The 24,978-nt window shown below is 49.1% G+C and overlaps 1 protein-coding gene across 5 annotated transcripts in view; it reads right to left on the bottom strand.

Annotated features, from left to right (window-relative positions):
* The window catches only part of ORC1 (origin recognition complex subunit 1), a 49,371-nt gene that overhangs the window by 20,300 nt on the left and 4,093 nt on the right, over window positions 1-24,978 (bottom strand). For 2 of the 5 annotated variants that reach the window (XM_050963684.1, XM_050963685.1), the window contains exons 2-8: window positions 17,812-17,905; window positions 16,917-17,044; window positions 15,779-15,948; window positions 14,071-14,455; window positions 10,777-11,062; window positions 9,255-9,365; window positions 9,036-9,140 (exon numbers count right to left, since the gene is read on the bottom strand). In XM_050963684.1, the coding sequence (XP_050819641.1) occupies window positions 9,036-9,140; window positions 9,255-9,365; window positions 10,777-11,062; window positions 14,071-14,455; window positions 15,779-15,948; window positions 16,917-17,044; window positions 17,812-17,900 (1,274 nt within the window). In that variant the 5' untranslated portion in view covers window positions 17,901-17,905. The remainder of the gene's footprint in view (window positions 1-9,035; window positions 9,141-9,254; window positions 9,366-10,776; window positions 11,063-14,070; window positions 14,456-15,778; window positions 15,949-16,916; window positions 17,045-17,811; window positions 17,906-24,978) is intronic. The other 3 variants (XM_050963682.1, XM_050963683.1, XM_050963686.1) reach the window with 2 other exon arrangements.

Genomic DNA, 24,978 nt, shown 5'->3' with positions numbered 1-24,978 from the left:
GGTTGACCGGGATCTGGAACGCCGACGTTGGGAACAGCTTCTCGAATCTCGGTGCCGGTCGCAATGGCTCGAGCCAGAGCAGTGCCGGGAGTATCAGGACCGTCGTGAAGAGGACCGGCGCCGCGAGTACTACAGGTACTGCTGCGGAGAGTGGTGCCAGGACTGCGAGCGGCGCCTTGATCGAGACCGCCCACAGGACCGGGAACGGTGCCGGGACCACGATGGGGATCGGTGCCGGCTCGGTGAATCCAGAGACGGCGCTCGCATGGCCACAGGCTTGCCTTTAGATTGTAGAACCCGCACCGGAGGCACTGGGGGTTGAGGCAGCGTAGACTCAGTTAGTGCTATCAGGTCCCTAGCCGAGGAAAATGTCTCAGGCGTCAAGGGGACCATTAGCTCAACCCCGGATCTTATGGGGGAGCTGTGAGGGACCGGACTCGATGGACCCCCCGGGCCCGGAGTCGACGGAATCCCTGGTAACGGTGCTGCAGCAGTAGTCGGTGCTGGGCGCTGCGTTCGAGTCGGCTTGGCCGGAGTGGTGGACGTCGAAGGTCTTGCGTCGGGGCCCGGTGCCGGGGAAGGTCGGTGCCGAGGCGTTTTCCCGGGCCCAGTGCGGTCCGGTGCTGGAGCAGAGCCGGCACTTGGTGTCGAGGACGGAGGGTTAAGCGCTGCTTCCATGAGGAGAGTCTTTAAGCGCTGATCTCTCTCCTTCTTGGTCCTTGGCTTAAATGCCTTGCAAATGCGGCACTTCTCAGAAATATGCGATTCCCTGAGGCACTTTAAGCAGGAGTCGTGGGGATCGCTCGTGGGCATTGGCTTCTTGCAGGCCGAGCACTGTTTGAACCCCGGCGAACCGGGCATGAGCCCGGCGCCGGGGAGGGCTAGAGCCCAAGCCCGCTAACTATATACAATAAGTAAATACAACTATCAACTAATATTCTATACCTAACTACAACTACAACTAAATACAACAACTAGTAGAACAACGATACAATGGAGAGCTAGGGACGTGGAGGACAGCTATGCCGCGCTCCACAGTTCCAACGACTGACACGGCGGTAAGAAGGAACTGAGGAGCGGACGGGCAGGCAGGGGTAGATATCAGGCGCCATGGCGGCGCCACTCTAGGGGGCCACCTGCCGGCCCGCTAGAGTTGCTAGGGTAAAAATCTTCCAACGAACGTGCACGCGCGATGCGCACACCTAACTGGAATGGATATGAGCAATCACTCGAAGAAGTATTGTATTAAGTCCTGCATACTGTATACTCATGCTTGTTGCTCTGGGGCTGCATTGAACTTCTTGCTATTACCACTCTGCTTCTAGATGCTCAGTGTCATTATTTAAAGACTTGCAATAGTTAACATCATATGGGTTGTTTCTGTTGTCAGTGTCTGGGACAGAACTCTGTATACACTACAGACTAACTTGCTACTATTGGTCATAGGTACCTGAACAAGGGGGCAATAAACAGACTCAGTCCTGGCCCACAGAGAGCCTACTTCCGAGTCATCAGACCCAGTGTTTAACAACCTTCGAGGAGAAACCTATTCACTAGTGAAGGCATCCGTTGGCTAACATTAATAGTGGTCGTCTGACTACCCCATATGGATGGCAGTTCTATAGTACTCGTTAATGTGAAGCACTTGCATCTGTGTTTTTTATTGCTCCTTTGATGATGTAGAAAGACAGCCTCCTCTCCTTTCTAGTTTATTTTTAACCTTAGAAAGACTGTATTCACTCCAGATGCCTCAAGCAGAATTTTTACACCACATGCAAGAAGTGACCTCACAAACCTCACTAGGGACCACTATCATCATTTTACATGGACAGTGTTCAAATATTATGGTGATGGGCTGCAATATAAAATCCTAAAATAGAACCAAATCTTTTTGTTTATTTGCAAGTTAAAACAGAAGATACAGTCCACACCACATTTATTTTATCTGTATATTAGAAGACAAACTGTAAAGAAAAATTAAGTTTGTGCTCCTTCCTAATCCGCTTTTCTGATGTGTGAAGATGACCTTGTTTTTTTTCCTATTGGTAATATCAAGAACATCAGGTTCTTGCTCCTATCAGGACAGCTAATAAGGCCTGTCTGCACTACATCACTTAACTATGATTTTGTAACCACTTAATGGCACCATCAACTGTACACACAGCAGAGGTCTTGCTATCGCAACTGTGTACATCCAAACTTACTATGCTGTCTAACCCTTAAATCACTGGATTCTGGGAAAATAGTGCATGTTGGACGCACATACAGAGCAGCAGCATCTGCATATAGGGCAGGGTACTAGATTGTGGGAGAAGGAGGAGGACGACTTGTCCAACTGGGTACACAGGCACAGAGAGTGCTGTTTAAACTGCAAAAAAATATTAAAAAAGCATGCAGAACTGGTAGTGCTCTGAGGGTGAACACTGTTAGTCCTCAGTTACTAACTGAGATTTTTTATATATAAAAAGTGAACATAAACCTATTTAGAGACCACTGGCCTGGTAAAAGATGGTTACTCATCTTTGTAACTGTTGTTCTTTGAGATGTGTTGCTCACATCCATTTCGATTAGGTGTGCGCGTGCCGCATGCACGTTCATCGAAAGACTTTTACCCTACCAACACTCGGTGGGTCGGCTGGACGCCCCCTGGAGTGGCGCCGCTATGGCACCAGATATATACCCCTGCCGACCCAACCGTCCCTCAGTTCCTTCTTGCCGTCTACTCCGACAGTGGGGAAGGAGGGCGGATTTGGAATGGATATGAGCAACACATCTCAAAGAACAACAGTTACAAAGGTGAGTAACCGTCTTTTCTTCTTCGAATGATTGCTCATATCCATTCCAATTAGGTGACTCCCAAGCCTTACCTAGGCAGTGGGGTCGGAGTGAGATGTGGCAGAATGCAAAACTGCTGAGCCAAAGGCTGCATCATCTCTAGACTGTTGAACCAGAGCATAACACGAAGCAAAGGTGTGGACTGAGGACCCGGTAGCTGCGTGACATATTTCCTGGATTGGTACATGAGCCAGGAAGGCAGCAGATGAGGCCTGAGCCCTGATAGAATGTGCAGTGAGATGGCCCGAGGGAACATGAGCCAAGTCATAGCAAGTGCGGATGCACGCCGTCACTCTGGGAGGAGACAGGTAGGCCCTTCATTCGGTCTGCCACTGCAGCGAAGAGCTGGGGCGATTTATGAAAGGGCTTCATCCGGTCGATATAAAATGCGAGTGCCCTACGGACATCTAGGAAGTGCAATTGTTGTTCCCGTCGTGATGAGTGCAGCTTCGGGAAGAAGACTGGAAGGAAGACGTCCTGATTGGTATGGAAGGCCGATACCACTTTAGGGAGGAACGCTGGGTGCGGTCGCAACTGCCCCTTGTCCTTGTGAAACACAGTATACGGTGGGTCCACCGTGAGAGCCCGAAGCTCAGAGACTCGTCTGGCCAATATAATGGCTATGAGGAAAACTGTCTTCCAGGACAGGTATAGCAGCGAGCAAGTTGCCAACGGCTCGAATGGTGGAGACATAAGTCTAGTTAAGACTAGATTGAGATCCCAGGTAGGGGCAGGGCGGCGTACTTGGGGGTATAGGCGCTCCAAGCCCTTGAGGAACCTGGAAACCATAGGGTGTGAAAACACGGAGCGGCCACTTTCTCCTGGGTGGAAGATAGAAATGGCCGCCAAGTGCACCCTCAATGATGATACTGCTAGGCCCTGCTGCTTGAGAGACCAGAGGTAGTCCAGGATGGTGGGGATCGAGACCTCGGTCGGAGTAACATTTTGCGTTTTGCACCAGCAGGAGAAACGCTTCCACTTGGCCAGATACGTAGACCGAGTGGAAGGTTTTCTGCTACCCAGGAGTACTTGTTGCACTGGGGCAGAGCAACGTAACTGACTGGGTTAACCATGCAGCAGCCATGCCGTGAGGTGAAGGGACTGCAGGTCTGGGTGGTGAAGTCTGCCGTGGTCCTGAGTAATGAGGTCTGGATGAAGAGGCAGGGTGATTGGTTTGGCTATCGACAGGTTGAGCAACATGGTGTACCAGTATTGCCTGGGCCACGCAGGGGCGATCATGATCAGGCGAGCTCTGTCCCTGCAGAGCTTTAGTAGGACCTTGTGAACCAACGGGAATGGTGGAAAGGCATAAAGTAGCTGGCTCTTCCACGGAATCAGGAAGGCATCCAAGATCGAACCTGGGGAGAGACCTTGGAAGAAGCAGTACCTCTGGCATTTCCTGTTCTCGCGGGAAGCGAAGAGGTCTATGTGGGGAAATCTCCACTTCCGGAAGACAGAATGTATAATGTCCGAACGAATCGACCACTCGTGAGACAGGAAGGATCTGCTGAGTTCATCTGCCAGAGTGTTCCACACTCCTGGGAGAAAGGACGCTACCAGGTCTATTGAGTGGGCTATGCAAAAGTCCCATAGTTGGATCGCCTCCCGACAAAGGGGGGAGGATCGTGTCCATTCCTACTTGTTTATGTAGTACATGGCCATTGTGTTGTCTGTAAACACAGATACAATGGCCCTGTAGATGTTGCTGGAACGCCTGGCACGCCAGGTGGACTGCTCTTAGTTCTCGGACATTTATGTGCAACGCCAGCTCCTGAGACGACCAAAGGCCTTGAGTGCAAGATGTCCGAGGTGAGCACTCCAGCCAAGAGATGACGCGTCCGTCGTCAGGGGCATGGAGGGCTGTGGCGGATGGAACGGCAGTCCTGCACACACCAGGGAGGGCGTCAGCCACCAGTTGAGGGAGCCTAGGATGCTTGGGAGAATGGCGACTACCATGTCTATGGCGTCCCTGCCTGGGTGGTAAACCGAGGTGAGCCAAGTTTGAAGGGGACGCAGACGTAGTCTGGCGTGCTTGGTCACGAACGTGCAGGCAGCCATGTGACCAAGGAGGCTGAGACAAGTGCGAGCTGAGGTTGTCGGGAAGTTTTGAAGGCTTTGTATAATTGATATTATTGCCTGAAATCGGGGTCGTGGTAAACTGGCCCTTGCGAGACTGGAGTCCAGGATGGCCCCAATGAACTCTATTCTTTGTGTGGGCACTAGAGTAGATTTCTCTAGGTTGATCATCAGGCCTAGTCGCATGAAGAGGTCCTTGACGACGCCCACATGACCGGTGACTTGGGCCTCGGAAGTCCCTTGAATGAGCCAATCATCAAGGTACAGGAAGACATGTATTCGACGACGGAAGGAGGCAGCGACTACAGCCATGCACTTCGTCAATACCCGAGGGGCTGTAGAGAGGCCAAACAGAAGGACCGTAAACTGAAAATGCTGATGGTTGACCACAAACCCGAAGTACCATCTGTGTGGAGGGTAAATGGCAATGTGGAAATATGCATCCTTCATGTTGCGGGTGGCATACCAGTCTCCGGGATCCAAGGATGGGATGATGGTCCCCACGGATACCATGCGGAACTTCAACTTTTTCATGAACTTGTTCAGTCCTCGAAGGTCTGGGATAGGCCTGAGGCCTCCTAATCCCCAAGGCGAAAGGAAATACCGGGAATAGAACCTCTTGCCCCTTAAGTCCTTCGGTACCTCCTCTATAGCTCCCATGGCAAGAGGAATTGCTCGTGAGAGAGGTCCCTGAAGAGGGACGAGGAGGGGGGTTGGGAGAGTGGGAGTGAAATAAACTGGAGGTGGTATCCGAATTCTACCGTGCGTAGGACCCAACAATCCGAGGTAAATTGGGTCCACTCAGGAAGGAAAGGGGAAAGGCGGTTGTAAAACTGAAAAGGATCCCAGGAGACAATTGGTACACCGCCCTTGGGCGCACCTTCAAAAGTTCAGTTTGGATCCCGTCGTTGGCTTGGAGGGACCGTTATTCTGACCCCTTTGAGGTCCAGACTGTCGTCTGCGGTTGCCTTGACCTCGCCTTCTGCCAAAGTCCTGTCTTGGTCTAGGCGGGGGTAAGGACGTTGAGGTTGGGTGCGGAAGGATCTTCGTTGAGTCTGTGGTGTATGCATCCCGAGCGAACGCATAATCACACGATTATCTTTCAGATTCTGTAGCCTAGGGTCTGCCTTCTCGGAGACTAGACCCTGGCCATCGAATGGCAAGTCTTGGATAGTATGCTGAAGTTCAGGTGGCAGGCCTGACACCTGAAGCCATGATATACGCCTCATGGCGATTCCAGAGGCCACGGTTTTGGCTGCCGAATCGGCAGCATCCAGCAAGGCCTGGAGAGAAGTTCTCGCCACCTTCTTTCCTTCCTCCAATAGTGCCATAAATTCTTGGCGGGAGTCTTGCGAGACCAGCTCTGTGAATTTCCCTACTGCCTCCCAGGTGTTGTAATTATACCTGCTAAGTAGAGCTTGCTGGTTCGCAACCCTGAGTTGGAGGCCCCCTGCGGAGTAGATTTTACGGCCCAACAAATCCATGCACCTAGCCTCCTTAGATTTTGGGGTAGGGGCTTGCTGGCCATGGTGCTCCCGTTCATTTACGGACTGTACGACCAGTGAGCAGGGTGCACGTATAAGTACTTGTACCCCTTAGAGGGCACCATGTACTTCCGTTCCACTCCTCTGGCCGTGGGCGCAATAGATGCCGGCGATTGCCAGATGGTATCTGCCTTAGCTTGAATCGATCGAATGAACGGTAAGGCCATTCGAGTTGGTGCATCCGCCGACAATATATCTACCACGGGGTCCTCAATCTCTGGAACCTCCTCCACTTGCAGGTTTATATTCAGGACGACGCACCTCAGGAGGTCCTGGTGTGCCCTGAGGTCAATTGGAGGCGGGCCTGATGAGGATGTCCCCGCTACCGCTTCATTCGGGGAAGAGGAAGACGGAAGGCCCGAGATGAGTGGGTCCTGTATGGTCTCCTGATCATGGGGGACATCAGGGACCTGTGGGACCTGAGGGTCCGGTGCATGGATGGAAGCTTCCTCCGTACCTGCAGGAGGGGGGCAACTGACAGTGGCCTCCGGCACCCGATGTTCCAATGGAACGGATCGTGATGTCACTGTGGGTCCACCTTGGGCTTGGTGATATGCCCAAGGTGTCCAGAAGGACCACCGATGAGGTCCCTGGTCTGGGTCGTGGGTCTCTTGGAAGACTTGGCTGTGTGTATCCGAATCACGGTCATGTGCGTAGGAGGCACTGTCCGCGTGTGATGATACTGATGTATGGCGAGACGGCCACGGAGGAGCTGAAACCACTTGGGAAGGGTCTCTGTGTCTGGTTGATCCGTCTCCACGCAGCACCGGAGAACGGTACTGGGCGCCATACCGGTACCGGGAATGAGACCGGGACCTGTGACCAGAGCGGTGCCAGGAGGTCGACTGGGACCTCGAAGCTCTATGTCGAGAGCGGCTGCGAGAGATGCGGTGCAGTGAACGGTGCCGGGAGCTGGATCGGTGCCGAGATGGAGAGCGGTATCGGGATCAGTGACGGGACCGAGAACGCCGGCGGGACCTCGATTGTGACGGGTACCTTTAAGCGGTGCCGACTGAGGATGGTCTCAGCAGGGCAGGCTTGCCTACTGATTGGATAACCCGCACCGGTGGTGCCAGGGGTTGAGGCAGTGCAGGCTCCATCAGGGCAATCAGCTCCCTTGCCATAGAGAATGTCTCCGGCGTGGAGGGAACAATAAGCTCAACCACGGCGCGTGCCGGGGAGCTGTCAGGCACTGGATTCGACGGCTCTTGCAAGGCCAGAATCAACGGCGCTGAAGTTGTCGGTGCGGCAGCAGTTGTCGGTGCTGGGCAGTCCGACTTAGGCGGGTGCTCTGACTGCGACGTAGGCACGAGAGTCGCAGGAGTCTTGTGCCTCTTGACCCGCGGGGAAAGAGAGCGGTGCCGGGCAGGCTTCTGGGCCAGCAACAGTTGGTGCCCAGGGGCCTTCGCGTTGCCGGTGCGCTCCGGTGCTGAAGATGCACTTCTCCCCGGTGCAGACTGTCCAGCACTTGGTGCCGAGGGCGGAGGAGTAAGGGCTGCCTCCATCAGGAGCTGTTTGAGACGAAAGTCCCGCTCTTTTTCTGTCCGTGGCTTGAAGGCCTTGCAGATGCGGCACTTGTCAGTGAGGTGGGATTCCCCAAGGCACTTAAGGCAGGAGTCGTGAGGATCTCCTGTCGGCATCGGCTTGCAACAAGCCGAGCACGGTTTGAAACCCGGTGAACCGGGCATGGACCCCGGCACCGGGTGAGGGGAAAGGGCTAATCCCCAACCCCTCTTAACTGTATACAATAATTACGTTAAAGAACTAATAAAACTAAGTAGAAATATAGAAAATTGAACTATATACACAAGAACGATGAAAGAACTACGAGAAGCTAGGGAGGTGGAGATCAGCTAAGCTGCGCTCCACTGTTCCAACGACCGACACGGGCGGTAAGAAGGAACTGAGGGGCGGTTGGGTTGGCAGGGGTATATATCTGGCACCATGGCGGCGCCACTCCAGGGGGCGCCCAGCCGACCCACCAAGTGTTGCTAGGGTAAAAATCTTCCGACGAACATGCACAAAGCACGCACACACCTAATTGGAATGGATATGAGCAATCACTCGAAGAAGAACTACCAGGTTACAAACTAAACTAAAAGTTGCACCATAGATAGGACTCAAGACCCCTCTCCTACTCAGATGAGAACTAGAAAAACTGTCACTCAGGCTTCAGCCATTGGTGATGTTACCATTTCACCTCACCTCTCCAAGAATCCACCAGCAAGAAGAGTGGACACATCAAATCCCAATTATCAAGTAAAACAAGATGCAGAAAGCATTTTTGGGAAAAAACAAGTCTGTCTTAATACATCATAGAACAACAGTAATGGATACAAACAATTTTTCTACCTTTCACTTTACTTTAATTAAAGGAAGAAAGTATTTGCTTTAATTTGCAAATACACTAGAAGGATTTTGGATTGTTTTCTTGCAAACAATTTGCCTAGCAATCACACAAAGTATTTCCTTGCATGAATGAGATTCACTTGACTTGCATTTCAACATTAGACTCGGTGAATGCCCAGGGCTGCAAGCCACCAATGGCAATCTGACTAAGACGCAATAGAGAAAACTTACTGGAGTTGCTCTGCAATGAGAGCAGTAGTCTTCTGCACACATTTCCTGTGAGAACGTGGGATCACCACTGGACTCCTGGTCATCAGCTCTTGCTCTTCAGCTAAACTAGAGAAAGAACAAGGCTATTTGTATCTAGTCTTTATGTCAAGTGACCCGAAAATCACTCTTGGAATAAGTGAACATAAGACATGTGAACATCATTTGAATATCAGGATTTACTTTGTGTCGCTTTTAGAATTGCTCTTAGAAGCAGCTGCTCGTTTGGTTGTTTTTCTGGATTTTCTGGCTCTCTCCTCAGTTTCCTCCTCTTCATTTCTACCGTTCAAATGCCTGATGAAAAAAGGGACATCTACCTATAGCATTACAAATACAACTTGCCCATTAGATGATGGGCCATATTGAGGTGAATCGCTTGCTTTAATTCATTGCAGATACCTCTATTCTTTTAGATTTCTTAATTCCACTACATTGCAGACTCTGAGTGTATAACACTGCAAACATTTAACAGCACACCAATGCTGTGTGACCAAGAGACTTTAGATCACAGTTCCATCAAATGTTTGTTCCATATTAACACTTCTTTAAAGAGGACATGTAAAGAAAAATGTGTCCCTTTTTTATGATGTACAATATAAAGAAGGCCTGCATTTTTTCCTGCTTGTTGTGATTTTTAGTGATTATGCTGATAGAAAATATACTGAGCAATTTTAATTAAGATTTTTGTGTGGCAATTTCCTTTTTTTTTTAAATTTGCCACAAACATGACTAGATTAGCACAAAGTCTGGAGAAGGACTCATATAACAAATTTTATGAGGCCCAATATAGCTTGGCTACCTTTGAGCAGATCTATATACATGTGTAGCTTACACATATGGGGTGATATTAGAGCTGTGTGGTGTATATGCATCAAGTGAAGGGAAATTCATGAGGAGAGGAAGAGGCTTTTGTCTCTGATGACAGTGTATAAACTTGTAAAGGTCAACATGACTAGACCACCTCCCCTTTCTGCATTCCCATCATATCTGCCCTGGACCCCTACATTTCTCACTCTAACATCTTGACCTGTGTAGCCCGCAACCCCATTTTCCAAACCCTTTACATTCCTCCCCCTCCATGTACCCTTCGCTTTGGAAGCACCTCCATAACCCAGGTCCATGGAATCTCTTGTAATTATTAAAGCTTTTCTACGTCCGTAGCAGGCAAAGCATTTGAGCATATTTTGGGATTTCACAGACTTTGTCAGTACTCTCTTATGATCAGAAAATTGTTCAAAGTTGGATTTTTTTAAAATAAAAATTGAGTAGGAGGGCAGGGAATAATGGGAGCAAAATAAAATATGGTAGAGCTTTCCCCACTACTCCAAGCAGATAGAGGAAATAGCAACCAATTTTGAAAAGAAAATGAAAGCTAAAAAGTCTTCCCAAAATCCCAATATTAAAAGTGTTAGGTTGAAAATAAATATTTGTGCAAGTGCACTGAACACTGAGTTACCACCACTCATATCCAATATTTCATCTCTCACTGTGTGCTTTTTTGCATTCCCCCAATTTGCTGTAAAAGAAAGTGAAGTGAACATCTACTATTAACCAGTGACATCTTTGCAGGAAGCACCTGCTCTTTCCTGCAGGGTCTTTGATACTATATTGCTTCAAGAAAATGATTTATTTAAAAAAAGGGGAAACAAGAGACAAAGAAGAGGGGCACCAGTCAAAGATGCATTAGAACAATGCTGCCACTTACCATGTGTCATCGTCTTTCCCATCAAGATTCTTGGCTTTTGGGCTGGAATCTTGGCCCCTTCTGTAGGGAGCTATCCTTACTGTTTCAGCTAGCTTAGACCAGTCTCCCCTGATAGCCAGTGGTGAGTCTGACTCACCACTGGTGCGAGATATTTTTGGAGGTGAGCCCAAAATCTTAGTGAATGTCACCTTTCTCTTGGTAGCTGATGGTTCCAAAGCATCACAGTCATCACCCAAGAGTTCTAAAACATCGCATCCTGTGAGTTTGTTTCTAGATTTCGAAGGACCTAAAAACCAAACAAAATGATAAAAGGTCAAGTTTTAAAATGACTGATTTGGTTAAAACTTAGCTACCAAGCCACTCATGGCATATAATCTAACTGCTGTTTAGGGTTACATGATGGAGGATGAATAATTGAACTATTTAATTGGAAAAATGTTTCCTTTATGAGATGGAACACAGATTTAGGGTCTGAATTTTCAAGCCCCAAATTCCCCCTCTCCCAACTATAAGCTCATCTTAGCGCTAGTTTGCATGTGAACATCTAGATTTATGTGTATTCTTGATTGCACACATACATAGCTAAACAGTCTCTTATCTAGCCAGGCCATAATGCAAAGTAGCCACCTAAATGTATGCTTAACCAGTAGACTGGAATAATCTGGCCCTCGGTGTCTACTGAAGTACCTACTCTACTCTTCATAACAGAAGAGACATCAGAGCAGGGACATTACCAACAATATGTATGTGCTGGTTGATCCATTGCCCCACACTCCCATTTGACAGGTGATGTACATATTTTACAATCACCAACATCGCAGGAGCATTGAATGATTTACAGCAACCTCAAACCAGTACCTTTGAAATTAAAAGGGATCTATCTCTTAGTACTCCTACAGACAGTTTATCATCCCCTTTAAATAATGGCCCTAATTTACAAAGGTCATTAAAACAAAAATACTATGCTTACCAGACCAAGCAATTTTCTCTGCACTTTTTTTTGTTTTGCAACTTCTGTATTAAAAAGCAACTACAGCTTTATAATTCCATCCAAACCTACATAAATTCCTGAGCCAAAGCACTCTTTTGCTCTTGAAAAGTGACATGAAAATTGCACCTTCTTAGTTAGCAGATTTGCTGCCCCACACATGAACTGAGACATCCTATTTGCTACAGTAATTAAAATGTTTTTAATGCTGCTTATTTGTTATCCATGCATAGCCAACAGAGCTGAGAGAGTAGGGAGCTGAATTTAATTCCTTCCTGTGCAAACAAAACTGCTTATAAACGTTTATTAAAGTTATAAAACTGTTTACAAAGATTCCAAGTATTTGAACTTCTGCAAGTGTATGCAAGACTCCAGAGAATGCACAAGGACATTACTAAGGACAAAAGGTGGCCTACAGAACTTTTATCATTGGTAATGATATGAGAGAAGGAAAGAACCCAGTTTGACTCAGATCCCAGACAGTTTCCAGGACTGCCAGTTGGAAATAAGTTTTGCTTGTAAACTGAGCACATTTGATGTAGAATCATTGAGACACAAACATAGAATCCCACAATGGACCACCACACTAACTTCAGCACTGGCTAATCCTTCTCCACTTAAGAGAAATTTTTGCTAATACTTCCTAAATGAGCAGCAGTCACTGAAATTTATTATTAAATGGACTCCCCAGGCGACATCCCATTAAAGCACATGGCTCAAATTGGGCTTGGCAAACCAGCACTTTTCCCTCACACATGCATTCTGTGCTGCAATACATCATCTTTTATTTAAAACACAGATTACATCTCTAGCCCCTATTGTTGCAAATTTAACTATTATTACATGAACGGAATGCAACGGCTGAGTCTTTGGACTACCTGAAATAGCAGCAACATGCAAGATAAATAAAGTTTGCACCTCTGTGGGGCATTAATTCTGAAGCCTAAAGAGGCTAGTTTAAGTGTCAATGTTTACTATTTCACTGATCAAAGAAGAGGAACAATCATTCCAAAGATCTCCCCAATGTATGAGTACTGTCCCCGGTGGTTGGGGCTGAGGGCGAGAGTGGAGTAGGGGAGTGTGCTATTACTACTTCCTCCTTCAATTCGACCTCTGAGAGTGGCCCGCCAATTGTGTTAATCATATCTAAGGGTATGGCTACACTTGCAGCTGTACAGCACTGCCACGGGAGCACTCCCGCGGCAGTGCTTTGAAGTGCGAGTGTGGCTGCAGCGGCAGCGCTGCGAGAGAGCTCTCCTAGCGCTGCGAGAGAGCTCTCCTAGCGCTGCGAGAGAGCTCTCCTAGCGCTGCGAGAGAGCTCTCCTAGCGCTGCGAGAGAGCTCTCCTAGCGCTGCGAGAGAGCTCTCCTAGCGCTGCGAGTACTCCACCTCCCCATGGGGATTACCTTACAGCGCTGGAAGCTGTGCTCACACTGGCGTTTTGCAGCACTGTAACTTGCTGCACTCAGGGGTGTGTTTTTTCACACCCCTGAGCGAGAAAGTTGCAGCGCTGTAAAGTGCCAGTGTAGCCAAGGCCTCCGTGGCTGAGGTCACATGCCAGGGTCTCTGTATCCAAGAAAACAAACCTCTACTGCTTGAGTTAAAGATTCAGGTCCATTAACTTAGAGGTGGTAAGCAGTCTTCAACCACTGCACATGGTCTAGAAACTAAAAGAGGACAAAGAGCCATATTGCATTCGCACAGGTTACATCTACTAGAAAACCAGACTCTCTTCGGATTATTTTTTTTCTTCTTTATGTGATATCCTTTCCCCAATGATAACCTCCTTCAGTGCAAAGCTCCCAGCAGTATTTACTCAGCAAATCTGTCATGACAGACAGTAATAAAGATCTCCAATACACCTCAGCTCAAAGGCCAGCTACTAAGAGGAAGAGGATCAATAGTCAACTGCACAGGAAGGAGTAGCCATCCTCAGTGTGCTGGTCCCAACCTGTTCAGCTTCTTATATTCGTTCCTTATGACATATACAGTGGTTGGATCAACTGTGAAGCAGGTAGAGATGGGATTCTTGCTCTCGATGCTGCTACTATCCAAAACAAGAACCCACTTGTTGAAAGTCTGTACTCCCTATAAGCCCCATTTACCACGTTCCCAAATGAAAAGACCTACCAGTGAGATCACAGCAGCTAGAGGAAGGCCAGGCCCACAGGAGTTACTCAGAGAGCTGCCTATGCTGTACTATGGATAAACATAAGACTTCAGTCTCCAGGTCCAGCAATTCTGCTATTAATTTGGCAAATAGTAGTAAACGTATTAGCAAAACCAAAAGTATTGCTGTGTACATACTGTTTAGCTGTAACTTCTTCCTTGCTCCTGGGGTGTTAATGCCATTTGCCACCCTTTGGGAATGTCTCTCCTTAGACAGGGAAGACTTGGAAGCAGAGTGTCTTGATTCTATTTCCATCTGAATGTTCTTGGTTTTCACAGTACTCCGAGTGACTCTGTCAGTCTCTGCTTTCAAGGAGCAAATGAAGTCTGAAGGAAACACCTGGCAGTCAGTTAAAGGGCTTGGGCTGCCAACCTTTTTATTTTTCTCAGCTTCTTTCAGCTCAGACAATAAGCCAGGGGACAGAGGCTTAAAGCATTTCCCATCCCAAGATTCCTTTACAAAGAATATCTGTTTTCCATTTGACCTAACAGGCACTGCCTCCTCGGGGGCCAAAGGTATCACCTATAAATGGAGAAAAATATCAAGTCACCCTTTAGTAGCTGCTATTTACTTAGTACTTTGTTATTTTTCATAGTCATGTATCTTAACATTTTATCCCATGACTGTGCTATTGGTACACCTGTGAAGAAGGATTATAGAGGACACTGTTGTTAGACTATATTAAGTATTCTACTCCTGGGGGAATTCTGCACCCAAAAAAAAAAAAAAAAAAAAAATTCTGCACACAATATTTGAAAATTCTGCATATTTTATTTGTCAAACAACATAATATAATCATGCCAGTTTCAATTGTTTTGGTACTTTATTTCAAAATATCGGTCAACAAATATGTCTGTAACAATACAGACCAAAAAAAGATTCTGGGAATTTGTTTTTTGGGACAGATTCCTTACTAGGCATATTAATACAGAATGTTGAGTAATTTACTTAAACTACAATACAGAACTGTATTTCCTGCACTTGTCAGAAGCAATGCATAGGCTTGGGCGAGTCAGGGGTTACGGAGGAGCTGAGGGAGATGGAAGGAGCTTAGGAGTGGAGGATGTTGAGTGGAGTGGGTGAAAGTGTTTTTTCCTTTTGGGGGAGGTGGCGGGAGGTAGGGGAAGAGATTCTTAGGGAGCTGAGAATCCACCCCCCCACCCCCCCACGCAGACCCTGGCTGATCCAAGCCACTCCATTCAGTCAGGCACATCTGCCCCCTCCTCTCCAATCCCCATGGGTCTCTTCAGCCCTCACCCCTCCCCAATGCTCAACGCTGTCATCCCACTAGCTCCTGAGGCTATATCCCAGTCTGTGTCCCCCCCAGCATCCCTGTGCTCCCCCCCACCCCACTGTTCTAAACTGGCTCTGTGGGCAGGGTGCTGTGATTAACTTCTGCTCCCGGGGGAATTCTGCAGCACTGGACATCGAATTCCTCTACCCATCCCTCCCCCAGAAAATACATTCTGCCCCAAGTGCTGCAGTTCTGCCTTTTTCCCACCAGAGGCCGCTGTGGCACCAGAATAGCCAGCTGCATAAACACAGCTAGCTGTTCTTGCACCACACTGGTTTCTGGTAGTCAAAAGGCAGCACTTCTTAGGCAAAATGCACTTTTTGTGGGGAAATATAAAATTATGTGGGACAGAGGAATTTTGTGCGTCCGCAGATGCACAGAATTCCCCCAGGAGTATAAGTATTAATGATGCCCAACATCCCTACAGAGCTGCATTAAGAATTCAAATAGGTTTCATGGGGGAAAATAAGTGTTTCCACCCTTGCTTTAGGCTTTCTAAAGTTCTTCCACCTCCTCCTTTCCTGTATGCAGAGCATGCCCTGAGTACATACCTTCACGTTTTTAATGATGGTCTCCACATTTATGTCAGTGTCATATCCAGGAGCTTTATCCAGAAATATCTCCTGGGGAGAAACCTCTCTTTGCAGCAGTTTCCGTTTATTGAGTGGTAGCTCTGTAATACGAGAGAACCACTGAACAACTGCATGCTTTTCTTGAGAGCCTACAACAGAGGGAAACAGGGAAAAATTGAGTCAGCATTCAAAACACTAGTTTTAGTTACAGCATTATTATTCATTATTTGTAGGATAGCAGGCCAAAAGGCTCTAACTGAGATTAAAGCCAGATTGTGTCAGGCACTGTCATACACATAGTAAGAAAGAGCTTTCTATTTCTAAGCATGTAATCTAAGTAGGCCAGACACAGAGGGAGAAAAAGTATTATTATCCTCATTTTACAGACTGAAAATTTAGGCACATAGAAATAAATTAACTTGCACAAGATCACACAGGGAGTCTGGCAGAGATAGGAATTGAATCCAAATTGCCGAAGTCCCAGCCCAGTGTCTTAACTCCAAGATCATCCTTCCTCTCAATTACTATACAAAAGTACTTAAAAAATATAACAGAAAGATTATGAAAGTCTTACCTCCACAAAACTGTCTTAATATGTGATCAATACCAGGTCACATTATAGATGAAGAGGTTATTTCTATATCCTCACTCATTGTCTAAATGACCACAAATACATATATTTCATCAGTTACGAACTTAATCCTGAGAAATGTTATTTCCACCTAAATTTGTCGTTGAATTATGATATGTAACAAGATGTGCAATCCTGAGTTATATTGGAATGTTTTATTGTATCTATGCTGGGGTGAGGGGAGAGAGATCAGCTAACATTTAACCACGAATAATTCTGGAAAGCTGTCAATTGAAACAATGGTGTTTTTGTTTTAAATGACATAGGTCCTGAGTTGTGTTCTGGCACTGACTTACAATGTAGCTTTGGGCAAGTCATTTAGCTTCTCTCTGCCTCAATATCCCTCATCCAACCTTCATCTATAAATAAAATAGATGTAATACCTATTTCACAGTGGTGAAGAAGTTTAGTTAGCATTTGAACAGTGGCTAGATCCCCAGATAGAAGGCACATTGGAACTATTATAATGAAAATACTTGCTCTTACCATCTTCATATAGTTTCAGGAGTTTTGCCACAAAAGGTTGATCTGCATTCTCCCCTTCTACTAAAACAAATTCTCCAAGTAGTACACACATTTCTGTTAGACTTCTTTCTGATTTAATCAAGATCCCCCTAGAAAATGAAGGCACATACAGATGAACAAATTCATTTCATATTCTTTATAGAGCAGAGACTGCCACATTAACAGTCAGTCAGATTTTAGTCTTCTCTCCCTCCCTCTTGCCATATTTCCTTGCAAAGTCCATGCATATGTTTCCTCCTCAAATGCTTCAATTCTCTTCACCTACAATAGCAACTAACGTAGGGAGGTCAGAATCCATGAGTAACCTGACAGCCAGCTAGCTTGCATGCAAGCCATGGAGTTACGTCACTGATGCTACCAAGGAATTATCAGAAATAAGCCCCCCTCCCAGCCCCCCCACTTTTTTCTTTTTTTTTTTTTTTATAAAGAGTCACAGAGTTACATTTTTATAACCCCTTTTATCCCAAAGAATCCAAAGTGATTTACAAACTCAAGACCACGCCACAAGAGTCATTACCTCTACCAGTGAAATGCAAAAAACATACAGCATAGAGCAATCCTATATAACTGTTTAGACTGGAGTGCTGAATACCTTATTCTCATTTACAATGCAAGCACTTTGTGGCCAGAATCTTGTTTGAGGTTTACAATATCCTACATACCAATAGCACTGAGCCTTATTTCATGGTTTTCATAAGATATTGCTTATGCTTATTTCAACCCTGCTACATATACCTGACACAAGTGCTAGTAATGCAGGTAATAGTTACTACAGCACTTTCATCCATGATTACTCCCTAAAAAAATGGCATGTTTCTTTAGGGGTCTCTGCCTCAGCCTAAAATAACTTATTTACCTATATTGAAAGGTCTTCAATTGCTGGTCTGAGCTCTTTGCTCTTCCAACCCATGAGTAGATGCGCTTGCACTGCTGTCTTGTGTTCATGATTTCTGCAGCGAGATTTTAAGAAGTATCAAATTAATTTTGCTGGTGAATGCAAGTAATGCTAATGACCAAAGCAACAGACTGGAGTCAGTATTCCTGGATTCTTAATTCCTAGCTCTGCTATTGATTCACTGATGAGGGCTTGTCTACATTACTGGCTGGATCGACAGGCAGCGATCAATCCAGCAGGGGTCGATTTATTGTGTCTAATCTAGATGCAATAAATTGAGCGCTCTCCCATCGACTCCGGTACTCCACCAGAGCAAGAGGCTCAGGCGGAATCGACGGGAGAGCATCAGCTGTCTATTGACCACAGTGAAGACACCACAGTAAGTAGCTCTAAGTAAGTCAACTTCAGCTATGTTATTCACGTAGCTCAAGTTGTGTAACTTAGATCAGTCCCCCCCAGGTGTAGACCAGGACTGAGTTATCTTGGGCAAGTCACTGGAGCTCTCTGTGCCTAAGTTTCTCCAGCTGTTAAATGAAATTATTACACATTTCAGAGGTGTTAAGAGAATTAGAAAAAATATTTGAACTGGGTGGCTAAAGTTAAGCACCTAGATAAAGAGGTCTGATTTTAAAAAGTGCTGAGCTTCCAGTGATTTCAATGGGACAGAGTGCTTAGCACCTTTGAAAAAAAATCAAAACTCTTATTAGGGTACCTAACTTTAGGCCCCAAGTTTAAATATTTTGTCCTTAACATTTTATAAAGCACTCTGAGCACTCAAGTGAAAGGCATTTTGAAAGTGCCATTTATTTATTTTACAGCGCAGTATTTTATGTAGTAGGGCTCAATACCTATGTGATAAAATTGTAGAACCACGTGATAAATGCATCCGAGAGTGTCCAACTTGCACTCTGCCCACTAACGCATCTCCACCAGGACTACTTCTAACATTCAAAACCTCTGAGCCACTCAAACAAATCCTAATGCGTGACTTCTCCCCTCCCATTATACTGGTTCAAGATTCAGAACCAGTAATGATGATTTCTGTACCCAACGCTAGAATATGAAGGTGGGAAAACCCTCCTTTCCCCGTACCAGCAATGCTCTCCTGAAAACTTGCAACCTCTCTGGTATTGGAAAGAGAGAGGATGCAGAGAGTTTTAATAGCAGACTGTCCTTGGACCCTGCACTGGGGCCTCCATTTTTCATATCAGCACCTGGCTAACAATGATCTGATAAATATGAAGCATGCTTGGAGCTGCTGGAAATGAAATATATGTGTTTGTCTTTTCACCCCTCTCCAAAGTCAGTGCCAGGATTGAAGGTCCTTCTTCTGTCTCTCACCAAGATCCTCCTGACTGTTGCAGGCAGCCAGTGAGATAAGGTCCATCTAGTCCTCCAGAACTCCATTTTCTATATCTTCCTCCCCCACAAGTAACTCCGATGCCTGCTTCTGCTGATGGCTCAGCTTTTTCCCCCAAGAGCAGTAGAAAAATCACATGATTATTTATGGACTTGCTGCTGTCCACAAAGTCCTTGATAGCAGCAAAGAGGACAAACAAAAATCTAGTCAATTTAAAAAGAGTTTAAAATAGTTTAAGGTACAGTATTACAATGGCCTGAGAACCACTGCGATAAGACGGTTACTTACCTTTGTAACTGTTGTTCTTCGAGATGTGTTGCTCATATCCATTCCAGTTAGGTGTGCGCGCGCCGCGTGCACGTTCGTCGGGAAAACTTTTACCCTAGCAACCCAGTCGGGTCGGCTGGGCGCCCCCTGGAGTGGCGCCGCCATGGCGCCCAATATATATCCCAGCCGACCCGGCCACCCTTCAGTTCCTTCTTGCCGGCTACTCCGACAGTGGGGAAGGAGGGTGGGTTTGGAATGGATATGAGCAACACATCTCGAAGAACAACAGTTACAAAGGTAAGTAACCGTCTTTTCTTCTTCGAGTGATTGCTCATATGCATTCCAGTTAGGTGATTCCCAAGCCTTACCTAGGCGGTGGGGTCGGAGCGAGATGTGGCGGTATTTAAAACTGCTACGCCAAAGGCCGCATCATCTCTAGATTGTCTGACTAACGCATAGTGATCGGTGAAAGTGTGTACCGATGACCAGGTCGCCGCACGACATATCTCCTGAATAGGCACGTGCGCCAGGAAGGCCGCTGATGTCGCCTGGGCTCTTGTGGAGTGTGCTGTGAGGTGGCCAGATGGGACACGAGCCAAGTCGTAGCATGTGCGGATGCAAGCAGTCACCCAGGAGGAGATCCTCTGAGAGGATATAGGTTGTCCCCTCATGCGTTCTGCAATCGCTACGAAAAGCTGAGGGGACTTCCGAAACCCCTTGGTTCTCTCGATGTAGAAGGCAAGCGCTCTACGTACATCCAAGGAGTGTAGATGTTGCTCCCGCCGAGAAGAGTGTGGTTTCGGAAAGAAGACGGGAAGGAAGATGTCCTGGTTGGTATGAAAGGTGGACACCACCTTAGGGAGGAACGCCGGGTGGGGTCGTAGATGTACCTTGTCCTTATGGAAGACGGTGTAAGGTGGGTCCACTGTGAGAGCTTTCAGCTCTGAGACCCGTCTGGCCGATGTAATGGCCACCAGGAAAGCTGTCTTCCATGATAGGTGTGTGAGCGAGCATGTCGCCAGTGGCTCGAATGGTGGGAGCATGAGCCTGTTCAGGACTAAGTTAAGGTCCCACGTAGGGGCAGGGCGGCGTACAGGCGGGTATAGTCGCTCCAGTCCTTTAAGAAATCTGGCGACTAGCGGATGAGAAAATATGGAGCGGCCACCTTCACCTGGCCGGAAGGCTGAAATGGCCGCTAAGTGCACCTTTAAGGAGGAAGTTGCCAGGTCCTGCTGTTTAAGGTACCAGAGGTAGTCGAGGATTGTGGAAACTGGGGACTGCGTGGGGTTCACCCCTTGGGAAGCGCACCAGCAAGAGAAGCGTTTCCATTTGGCCCTGTACGTAGAGCGAGTGGAGGGCTTCCTGCTGTTAAGCAGTATATGTTGGACCGGCGTAGAGCAGCTGAGCTCTGCCGAGCTCAGCCAAGTAGGAGCCACGCCGTGAGATGAAGGGCTCGCAGGTCCGGGTGGTGAAGCGTGCCATGATCCTGGGTAATTAGGTCTGGATGGAGAGGAAGGTGAATTGGGGGGTCCACAGATAGGTTCATCAAGGTGGTGAACCAGTGTTGTCTGGGCCACGCAGGTGCGATCAGTATCAGGTGAGCCTTGTCTCTGCGCAACTTCAAGAGGACCTTGTGCACCAGGGGGAACGGAGGGAAGGCATACAGGAGATGGCGGGTCCACGGCAGGAGAAATGCATCCGTGATCGACCCCGGGGAGAGACCTTGAAAGGAGCAAAACTCCTGGCACTTCCTGTTGGACCTGGTTGCAAAGAGGTCTATGCGGGGAAACCCCCACCTCTGGAAGATGGAATGGATGACGTCTGGTCTGATCGACCATTCATGGCAGAGAAAGGATCGGCTGAGGTTGTCCGCCAGCGTGTTCTCGACCCCTGGGAGAAAGGATGCCACTGGGTCTATCGAGTGGGCTATACAGAAGTCCCAGAGTCGAATGGCCTCTTGGCACAGTGGAGATGACCGGGTTCCCCCCTGTTTGTTGATATAATACATGGCCGTTGTGTTGTCCGTGAGTACGGAAACACAACGGCCTTGGAGGTGACGGAGAAATGCCTGGCAGGCAAGGCGGACTGCCCTTAGCTCCCGGACATTTATGTGGAGTGACAGCTCGAGGGTCGACCACAGGCCCTGGGTGCGCAGGTTTCCTAAGTGAGCTCCCCAACCCAGGGATGACGCATCGGTTGTTAGAGTCACCGATGGCTGTTGCGGATGGAATGGCATCCCCGCGCATACCAACGATGGGGTCAGCCACCAGTCGAGGGAGCGGAGAGGATCGGGGGGCACCGTCACTAACACATCCGGGTGGTCTCTGCTTGGTCGGTATACTGAGTGAAGCCACGTTTGGAGGGGCCTCATTCTGAGTCTGGCATGCTTTGTCACGTACGTGCAAGCGGCCATGTGACCGAGGAGTGTGAGACATGTCCGAGCCGAGGTGAGAGGGGATGCTTGCAAGCTCCGGATGATCGCCCCGATCGCCTGGAAACGAGGTTGAGGTAAGAAGGCCCTGGCCTGAATAGAGTCCAGGGTCGCACCTATGAAGTCCAACCTCTGTGTTGGAACTAGGTTGGACTTCTCGATGTTGACCAGCAGTCCCAGTCGGGAAAAGAGGTCCGTGGCAGCCTCTACATGTCGTCGTACCTGCGACTGGGAGGAACCTTTCAGGAGCCAGTCGTCTAGGTACGGGAAGACGTGGATTTTCCGCCGACGGAGGTAGGCGGCCACGACGGCCATGCACTTGGTGAACACCCTCGGGGCTGTCGAGAGACCGAATGGTAGAACCGTGAACTGGAAGTGTTGATGTGTGACCGTGAAGCGGAGGTACTTCCTGTGCGGTGGGAAGATGGCAATATGGAAGTACGCGTCTTTCATGTCGAGGGCGGCGTACCAGTCTCCAGGATCCAGGGATGGGATAATGGTTCCCAGGGAGATCATACGGAACTTCAACTTGAGCATCCACTTGTTGAGGCCCCGAAGGTCTAGGATGGGTCTGAGACCTCCCTTGGATTTGGGGATCAGGAAATAACGGGAGTAGAATCCCTTGCCTCTCTCGGCTAGAGGTACTTCCTCTATGGCCCCCGCCGCCAGGAGGGAGCGAACCTCCTGTAGAAGGGTTTGCTCATGAGAGGGGTCCCTGAAGAGGGACTGGGAAGGGGGGCGGGAAGGGGGTGAAGAAGCAAATTGTAGATGGTATCCATGCTTCACTGTGCGTAGCACCCAACGGTCTGACGTTACTTGGGACCACGCTGGGAGGAAGCGGGAGAGGCGGTTGTAGAAAGTAGGGAAAGGATCCTGAATTGAGACTGATAAGCCGTCCCCGGGCGCACCTTCAAAAGCCGGACTTGGGGCCCGGTTGCGACTTGGAAGGCCCTTGGTTCTGGCCTCCCTGGGAGCTGGGTTGGCGTCTGCGTCCCCCGCGTCCACGCCGTCTATTGAGGTCTTGCCTCTGACGGGGTGGGAAGTATGGGCGCCGTGTTTGGGGCCTGAAGGGTCTGCGCTGGGTGGACGGGGTATGCATCCCTAATGAGCGAATAATGACCCTATTGTCTTTTAGGTTTTGCAATTTTGAGTCCGTCTTCTCAGAGAACAAGCCTTTCCCGTCAAAGGGTAGGTCTTGGATCGTGTATTGCAGCTCCGGAGGTAGTGTGGATGCTTGAAGCCAAGAGATGCGCCGCATTGTTACTCCGGACGCAATGGTTCTGGCTGCCGAATCAGCTGCATCGAGGGAGGCCTGGAGGGTAGTCCTGGCCACCTTCTTACCTTCCTCCAGGAATGCATTGAATTCTGGGCGTGAGTCGTGGGGGAGCAGTTCCGCGAACTTGCCCACCTCCACCCATATGTTGTGGTTATAACGCCCTAAAAGGGCCTGCTGGTTGGCCACACGGAGTTGCAAGGCCCCTGCTGAGTAGACCTTGCGACCCATGAGGTCCATGCGCTTGGCCTCTTTGGACTTGGGGGCCGGTGCCTGTTGTCCATGACGCTCCCTGTCATTGACCGACTGGGCCACGAGGGATGAGGGGGGAGGGTGTACATAGAGGTATTCGTACCCCCGAGAGGGTACCATGTACTTCCTCTCCACTCCCTTAGCTGTCGGAGGGATGGAGGCCGGTGACTGCCACAGGTTTTCGGTGGTAGATTGAATAGTCCGTATAAATGGCAGAGCTACCCGGGTAGGGGCATCTGCCGATAGTATGCTCACCACCGGGTCCTGAACCTCCGAGACTTCCTCCACGGGGAGGTTGATATTAAGTGCTACCCTACGGAGGAGGTCCTGGTGGGCCCTGAGATCTATTGGTGGAGGTCCCGATGTTGAAGTCCCCGCCACTGCCTCGTCTGGCGAGGAGGAGGAGGAGACACCGGGGATGATGTCCTCCTGTGCGGTGTCTCGCTGTTCCTCTGTTTCCAGCTCGTGACAGCCCGGTGAGTCTGGACGTGGCTGTTTGTCCGACTCAATCGCGGGAGGTCGGGAAACAGTGGCCTCTGGCACCCGATGCTCTGCGGTAGCGGGACGCGGCTGAGGTAGGGGGGCACCCTGGGTCTGTTGGTAAGCCCATGGTGTCCAGAAGCCCCACTGTTGGGCACTCGTGTCCTGTGTATGTGGGTCTTGAAACTCGCCCAGCGGTACTTCAGGTTCGTAATAACTACCCGCATGGGAGGATGCCGACGTGGCTCTTGATGGCCACGGTGGTGCTGCAAAGGTCGGTGCCGCGGTGCCGACCGACCTCACACCTCTGGATACCGGCGACCGGTGCTGGTATTGGTGGGGAGAGCGAGACCGGGACCTGCGACCGGCTCGGTGCCGGGAGGTCGACCGGGATCGCGAGCGCCGTTGTCTGGATCTGCTCCTGTAGGCGCGGTGCTCCCTGCGGTGCCGTGAGCTGGATCGGTGCCGGGAGTACTCAGTTGACGCACGTGACGTCGACCGGTGCCGGGAGCCTGACCGGTGCCGGGAGCCGGAGCGGTGCCTGGAGCCGGAGCGGTGCCGGGAGCCGGAGCGGTGCCGAGGTGATCGGTGCCGAGAGCTCGACCGGTGCCTGGGTGATCGCCGACGAGGTGATCGGTGCCGGGAGCCCGATCGGTACCGGGATCGGGATCGAGATCGGGACCGACGCCGTGAGTCTGAACGTCGTCTTGAAGCTGAGCGTCTGCCGGATCGCGACCTAGAGCGGTGCCGGTCTGTTACACTGACCGAAGCTGGTCTGGTCAGGGTCGGCTTGCCCATAGAACACAGGACCCGCACCGGCGGTGCCGGGGGTAAGGGCATGGGTGCCTCCGTAATGGCGATCAGCTCCCTCGCCGCGGCAAATGTCTCCGGGGTAGTAGGTGTAGAGAGCTCTACCACTGCGTGTACCGGGGAGCTACCAGGTGCCGGACTCGACGGACCTCTCGGGGCCGGAGTCGACGGTACCGGTTTGGGCGGTGCCGCGGCTGGTATCGGTGCCGGGCCATCCGCTGTCTTCGCAGGGTCTGGCTGCGGGGCGGCTGATGG

Source organism: Gopherus flavomarginatus, chromosome 7, assembly GCF_025201925.1.
Source record: "Gopherus flavomarginatus isolate rGopFla2 chromosome 7, rGopFla2.mat.asm, whole genome shotgun sequence".
Classification (NCBI taxonomy): domain Eukaryota; kingdom Metazoa; phylum Chordata; order Testudines; family Testudinidae; genus Gopherus; species Gopherus flavomarginatus.
This window is presented reverse-complemented; position numbering and strand designations above follow the sequence as displayed.